General features: G+C 37.9%; 1 protein-coding gene across 1 annotated transcript in view; it reads left to right on the top strand.

Annotated features, from left to right (window-relative positions):
* The window catches only part of Stk39 (serine/threonine kinase 39), a 331,576-nt gene extending 323,880 nt beyond the window's left edge, over positions 1–7,696 (top strand). Inside the window, exon 22 of the mRNA XM_008849922.3 lies at positions 6,176–7,696. Within this exon, the coding sequence (XP_008848144.1) occupies positions 6,176–6,250 (75 nt within the window). The 3' untranslated portion in view covers positions 6,251–7,696. The remainder of the gene's footprint in view (positions 1–6,175) is intronic.
* The last annotated feature ends 244 nt before the right edge of the window (positions 7,697–7,940 follow it).

The following is a 7,940-nucleotide window of genomic DNA, read 5'->3' as shown; positions in this document are numbered from 1 at the left end:
GGGGAATGGCTGGGGGTGCTGACAACACAGCAGACAGTAGCAGGGATAACATAATATAAGGGCTCTAGTGGTGGGAGGGAGGCTATGGGAAGATGCCATATGGGAAGTGGGTGTATAGTTGAATAAGATGGTTTGGGATGTTCTGTGTGATACACACACACACAAAAAAAAATCAACAAATTTAAAAAAATTATATTTGAGGAGGAAGCATAAAAAGTTACATCATGTTAATTAGTAGAGGTAATAAACATTGCCATTGAAATCTACCCCATGACTTTATTTTCTGTTTTTTTATATTTTATTTTATGTGTATAAGTGTATTGCCTGCATATGTATAAGTGCACCTGTGTCATGGCAGTGCCCCCAGAGGTCAGAAGAGGACGCCAGATCCTCCAAAACTGGAATTACGGATGGTTGTTAGCTGCCATGTGGGTGCTAGGACCCAAACCTGGGTCCTCTACAAGAGCAGTTCATGCTCGTAACCACTGAGCCATCTCTCCAGCCCTATTTTCAGTTTTTTAAAGAATCTCCATCCTGATTTCTGCAATGGCTGCACAAATTTACATTCCCACCAGTAGTATATAAGAATTCCTCTTTCCCATATCCTCACCACTATTTATTTGTGTTTGTTTCCTTGATGATGGCCATTCTGACAGGGTTGGGATGAAATGTCACAGCAGTTTAAATTTACATTTCACTAATGGCTAAGAATGGTGAACACTTTTTCATATCTTTATTGACTGTTACAATTTTTTCTTTTGCAAACTGTCTATTCAGTTCATAGCCCATTTGGCTTGGGATGATTTAACTTTTGCAGTCCTTTATAGTCTAGATATTAATCGCCTGTCTGATGCATAGTTAGCAAAGGAGCTTTTTTGTTCCTGTTCTTCGGACCATCTCTTCACTCTGGTGATTTTCTGCTTTAGAATAACTTAGTTTCATATAATCCCATTTCTCAATCTTTAAACTTCATTTTGAAGCTGTGTTACACAAAGTGTAGACTCTGTGTACTCATGGACTCATGGCATGACTCATGGACTTCTAAGGTTCCTTGATACCCTTCCCAAGGATTCTGGATGTCATAACACTCTCAAATACTACCGAGATGGTATTACTTTTTCTTTTTAAAAAAAATTATTGAATTTTCATAAATTGTATACAATATATTTTGATTGTATTAAGACCCTCCTCCCCATCTGTACCCTTTTATTGCCCCCACTCAATTTCATGTACTCTACTGTATATATAAAGGCCTATTGAGTCAAATTTGTGTCCCCAAATGTCCTTCAGTGTGCTTCCATCCACTGGAGCCTCTCCCAGCAGCTGTTGGTTCCAGTTGTTCCTTAGCTGAGACTGGGGCTTCTTTTCTACCATTTTGTTTGTGATATAGTCACAGTGGATGAGTTTGACAATGTTGCCATAAATCAGGGCAGTGAATTCAGTCCATTCTACTAGTCATAACTTATTCTCTGTAAAAAGTCATGTTAGTTTACTTAAGAATATTCTTAATGAGGCAGGAAACATTTCTGGTATTATTATATCTCAAGTTGAGGACACATCTACTTAATATTCCGTGAGATGAAATGAGAACGAATCATTTCTTTGTTATCTAATGGAAGTACAATGGAGGTCTTCAGGAAAAGCTCTTGTGGGTTGTTTGTGAGCTTAGGTGCCCATTTTTTCCATGGTGAAGCCATTTTTACTAAAAAGAATAACTGAAAAAGTATTGTTGACAGACTCAGATATTTAGCAGTTTTTTCAAATGAACATAATGAAGTTATAGAATAATGGAATTTTCAAGTAAAAATAGGATTTTAGTAAACTTGTCTCTTCTGTTAAATGACAGCCCCCTTCCTGGTACTTAGAGACTTACCTGATGAGATTGATGGTGGGCCATATTAATGAATATGATGGGTTTACCATGTATAACAGTCATATTATATAATGAAATACTTCAACTGTTAGAAGATCTATAAAACTCAAGGATGCTTAAAAATCATACACAAAGATCCATTCAAAGGGCAAAGAAGACCAATTGGTTTTAATGTAATAGAGCATGAAAAGTTCAGTGCTCTTGTTTCAAACTCCACGTTGCCGCTAACCTTTCAGAAATTACCACTGGGAAAGTTTTGGTATTGTATCAGATGGTATTTGGATAAGCTTCTAAAAATGCTCCTATTTTGCAACTACATGTTTGTGTCAGACTGGAGTTTCCTCATGTAATTCAGGATAAATAACATAAAGTCATAGAATAAATGCAGAAGTATATATAAGAATCCAGCTGTCTTCCACTAAGCAAAATGTTCAATGAAGTTTGCAAAAATGGATGTAGTATCAATCATCTCAGGTTTTTGTTGTTATTGTTGTTGCCTTTTTTAATAGTAGTAGGGAAACTAATACTATTTTTCATGAAGATTTTTATTTCTGTTAAGAAGTAATGACTTCATTATTTCATTTAATGAATCAGTAAACAAATATTTAAATTGTATGTTTTAGTTTTTCTAAGATAATACAATAAATATTACCTATATAAACATGTTTTTAATACAATGATTATAGCATTTTTTTTCTGTACTGGTAACTGAACCTAGGATGTCATACATGCTAAGTAAGTGCTTTACCACTGAGTTATATCCTCAGCCATTGTTTTAAAATATTTTAAAATAAGACTTTTAATAATGTCAAAATATTTTTTAATTTTTTATTTTAAATTTCTGAGACAATTGGCACAATGACTATATCCCACATAAGCATAAGCTTCTTGGACTCTGATATTTTTAACAATATATAGTGTCCCCAAGACCTAAAAATTTGAACACTGCTACTGGAAGGGTCTTGGTCCCTTAGTCTCTGAGTGGCAGGACTACTCAGAGACTTGCTGTGTCCTTGCTGTGTTGGAGACTGAGAAACAGTGAGGGAAGCTAGACTCAGCATCGCTTAGGGATTGTAGGTGGTATGGATGGCTGAGGACCCTGAAGCAACCAACCCAAAGTTCCCTCCAGGAAACATGCACAGGCAGCTGTTGGGCACCAAGGTACAGTGTGGGAGCTCTGTGGAGACGTCTTTGTGCCCACAGTAATTGCAGGCCTGTCATTAAACTGCTCTTCTCCCAGAATGACTGTATAGTTCTCTTTTGTTTGGGGTCCATTTAGCCACTGTGGATATTTTTACCGAATTTTTGTGTATTTCATACAGAACGTCTCAATGAATCTTAATCATCTTTACAACCCCTTCCCCACTGGCACCCTCCCATAGCCCCCCCCACTGGAATTCATACATTCTGTCTCTGTCACTTATGTTAAGGTCTGTCGTGTCAAGTTAGTATCCCTGGATGCCCCTTGGTGCAAGTTCATCTACTAAGTTCTAGTCAGCCTATCTAGAGTCTCTTGCTTTAGGAAATCAGTTCTTCCTCACCCAGCAGTAATCAGCTGCCAATATTTCTTCATCTAAAATTGTGATCAACCGTTCATTTCCCCAGTTCTATGCTGGCTTTTTGTCTGAGTTTGCATGGGTCCTGTGCATGCTGACACCACTGCTGCAAGTTCATATAAGCAGGGTTTCAGGAGCTTGTAGGACTCTTTCCATATGGTCATGCACCTCCTCCCTGGCTCTTAAATTGTTTCCTCCCCCTGGGTGGGTGTAGTTCAGTATAGGAGTCCTGTTCAAGTACTAGCATTATGCACTCTTAGTCTCTATGCGTTGGCCATTTGTGACGTTTTGTGTTCCTGGTTCTCTGTTGCATGAGGGAGCTTCATTAATGAGAAATGAGATATTCATTATTGTCTTCTTTACCCCTTGTTCTGTGTTCCATGAGCCTTGGGTGTAGAGGTTGCATTGTAGATATGCCACTTAGGCTTGGGCAATTACAATGTCTATGTATGACCAGTTGTGGTACTCTGTATTAGACTCCATCTGGTGCAAAAGAAGTTTCTTTGATCAGTGGTGACTGGAATATTTGTAAATATAAGGATACTTTTATTTTACACATAGTAAGAAATTACATTAGTCTAGGGATTTGGCAGTTTGGGGGTTTTCTCTAAGATCATTCTGTTTTTATTCCTAGTCATTTAATCAAATCTTGATATTCCTTTCATCTTACCTCTACAGTAGCTGTGAAGCTAGCCAGTCTGGTCATTTTGTCACCAGCAGTGACAGTAGTTTGTCCTCTGCTGTTGTCTTTCACCTGCTTACCACACAGATGGTCCCTGCTGCCACTTGGTAAACAGGGGCCTCCCAGGATAGTAGGTGTAGGGGGCAGACGAAGGAAGAGTAGTAATGGAACAAGAACATAGGGGAAGGGCTTCAGTCCTGGTGTGCAAGGCTGTTAGGGAACATCCCTGCTGAAATGCCTGCTGCACCTGTGCCTCCTTGTTAGAAGTCGGGCAAAGCAGGCTTTCTCATCCTGCTGCTCCTGGCAATACAAACAGTGAAACTGTTCTTCGCTGAGCTGATCATGTCAAAGAAGACTAAAGCTGTCATTGGACAAGTGCAAAGTAGATTCTTTGCTCCACACCTGACTGATATTACTGACCTTTGGGCTACTAATTTTTTACATCAGTGGAATGAGTTATACTGAATGTTATTTTAAGGACAGTTATTTAAATTTTTTCAAAAATTTAAAACATTCTAATTATATGCTTAATGGGAAACACTACATTTGGCAAATAATGGTTTCATGTATTGCTTTTTGAAAATTCTAAACATATGTAAGCCATGCTTATCAGATTAATGGTGGTGATTTGAAAGGACCCCTATGGGAAACTAATATTTGTGATAATAATTTATCAGGAATTGAGTCCAGAAAAATTTTATATGATGAACGATTCAGTCCTTTATCATATGCTTTCTCCTCACTTTTAGCAGTTCTATAATGTCCAGTTCTGATTAATGTATTAAAAGATAAAAAGACAACTTTAAAATAGTGGAGATGGTGTGTGTGTGTGTGTGTGTGTGTGTGTGTGTGTGTGTATGTGCTCGTGCAAGCAATTATACAAATAAAGGAAGGTGGATGGTGAAAATAATGAATTAGGCCCATTGAAAAGTTTAAAGATGATGGGATATTTTCCATTCTTCTGATTTTGAAGTAACAGAAATAATAACACACTATGACTTGGGCTGATTTAAGGCAATTAATATGTCCTAAAATAATATGAATAAAATTTTGTTGTAGGAATGAATTCTAACACTGTTAGTCATCTTCAATTACTATGAAAAGCATATTTCACAGATAGCTTAATTAAGAGAAAATGCAGGCTCACAGTTTTGGAGATTCCAGTCCACGGTTAGTCAGTCTCATTAATTTGAGTCTGTGGTGGAGTAGAACATCATGCTGGGAATTCATGGCAGAGCAGAACCACTGATCTTATAGCCAGGAAGCAAAGGGCAGAGAGAAGGGGCTGCAGTACCACTTTCCCTTTTAAGGGCATACTCATAGTGACATAAAACTTTCATTTAATCCCACCTCTAAAAGATCCTGCCACCTTTTAGTAGCACCTTGGTATGAAGCCATTAATACATGAAGGCCTAGGGGACATCCATAATCCAAACTAAAGCAAAGACCTTTGCCTGTAAAACTTAACTCCCTGCATTTAAGTAACAGTCCTCTATAGTGATACATGCTAGCAGTTGTTAACTACTTTTTTTTTTCTGGCTATCATTACAGAGGAAATGGCCATGTCTTTAGAGAGAGAGATATTTTTGAGTGACCTGTTTAATCTCCTGTGATTATTGTCACAGTATTAAAAACTATATATGGCTTAGAGACTCTCACTTGAAAGTACATTTAAATTGACTGGTGTGAAGCTGGCTTACACTCTCAATTCCAGCACCTAGGAGGCTAAGGCAGGAGGACTGTGAATTTCAGGGAGGCCTGAAGGCCCTGTCTCAGAAGATGGATGGATGAATGAATGACTAGTTCTGACACTCCAAGCGTGGGTGGCCATGGTACTGTTTTAGTGGATAACAAATTCAGTCATTCTGTACCTCTGCTCTGTACTAGAAGGCACCGGGACCAGATTTCTGACAACATTTGGCACCCAGCAGTTATTCAACAGGGTGGTTCTTGGAGGCTCTCGTAGAGAAGCAGATGACTTTGTGTGGCCCTGCCTTCACACACATTTTTAAAAAACTGCACCAATGACTAAGCAACACTAAAGATTTATCTTTCCCTTTTCAGGCTTCTGGCTGTGACGGGTCGGAGATTCCTGATGAAGTGAAGTTGATCGGGTTTGCTCAGTTGAGTGTGAGCTGATGTACGCCCCTTGCTGTCACCCTGATCTGTTGTGCTCCCTCCTTCCTCACTCCCCGCCCTCCCTACTTGCTCCATTCCCCTCACTCTCAAATCCCTACAAGAAAGAAGATTGTGAAGAGGCTGGCTTTGATGAAATGGGATAAAAAATGATTTTTTTAAACCTTGCAACACTGAGTTCCGCATTTTTCTCTAGCAACCCACAGTATGAGAGCAAGCAAATGCTACAGCTGCATGACTGTTGCTGATTTTTCGAAAAAGCTATTTAATATTCTTAGCAATCAATTCGGATAGCCTGCAAACAAAGCGTCTAAAATACACTCAGGTGGTCCCCTTTATTGGCAACAAACGCAATTTTCTACCAGAAGCCTGTTTCCCCTTTCATTGTTATATTTCTGTTATAATACTTTTAATTGTACATCTGACAATACTGCCTCTTTTATGTTGTACCTAGAAATTAATATACTTATAAAATTAAGATTTATTAGCCAAACTTGAATTCTAGTTTTAAAACTGACTGTGAATTTTATTTTTCATATATTTATGCTTTACACACCTTAGCTCTAAGGAGAAAGTTTTTGATTATATGCTTCTTGCAGCTAATCTCTTTATTTAAACAAAAACTTTCAGGTCTATCTTTGGAGTATTTGTAACTTCTTATTTTTGAAATGTTGGAATTAGGGATTTGGATGCTTACTCTTTTGGTTTGTTTGCCTAAAAACCAGTCCACAATCCAGTTGTCTCTGGGGAGGGGGAGGTGCCTTGCAAATTTCATATTAAGAATGTGCCTGAGACTACTTTACTTTGGAATAGTCTCAGATATAAACTTTCTGCTGCACAAGGTGGCATATGTAATTTTGCTTCATTGGAACATTTAGAATACTTTTTTAAAAGTTGCCATTCTGTTAGATTGCTATCTATGTCCCCATCTTTGATTTGGCTCTCCTTAACTGATGGGATTTATTATTCTAAAGATGATAAACTTGAAAATACCAGAATCTGAGTTTTACTTGAAATTCTGCAGAATATCCAGGTGGTGAGAAAATAATAGAAAGGGTTTTGTGCAATGACTGAAAGTTAAAATGCTGTAAAGTTTCAAGAATAAATATTTCCAACCCAAAAATCTTCTCTGCTTGACTATATAACATGGACCTAGTAGACGTTAGGATTTACAAATTTGGAGTCTAAACTTTCCAGAAGGTGGGCTCCCAGGATGGTACCATTGCTCTTCCCTAGCTAACCCTAGATATGGCAGCTCTTTAATGTACTTTAAAAAGCAAATATATATTACTAAGGAAAAAGTTATTTATAATTGCCTTGTCATAATTGTTAAGGTGTTCTAGAACCATTTGCATACAATTTAATGTAATTTCATTCCATTCTATTGTTTACACGATTACTCAAAGATGGCTGCAAAGGTAAAAGGAAAATAAAGTGTATTGCACAATGCAATTGTGTGTCCTTGTCCCATTCCTCCTCCAGGTATGCTCAGCACTGCTGCAGTGCATGTAGCTCTTTCATAAAATACCTAGCAAGAATTATCTAGTGAGAAGTGCCCTAGAGGAAGAATCTGTTCAATAACAGAGAATCAGTTTTGAGTGATATAACTGGAATTAGCTTGGAAGAGAAGGAAACACAGGCATCCATGCTCTCTTTACACAGGTGGTCTTTGAATCAAAACCATAGGGCTCAA

Source organism: Nannospalax galili, unplaced genomic scaffold (assembly GCF_000622305.1).
Source record: "Nannospalax galili isolate Female #2095 unplaced genomic scaffold, S.galili_v1.0 scaffold165, whole genome shotgun sequence".
Lineage (NCBI taxonomy): Eukaryota > Metazoa > Chordata > Mammalia > Rodentia > Spalacidae > Nannospalax > Nannospalax galili.
The sequence above is the reverse complement of the archived record's forward strand: the minus strand, read 5'-3'. Positions and strand labels throughout refer to the sequence as shown.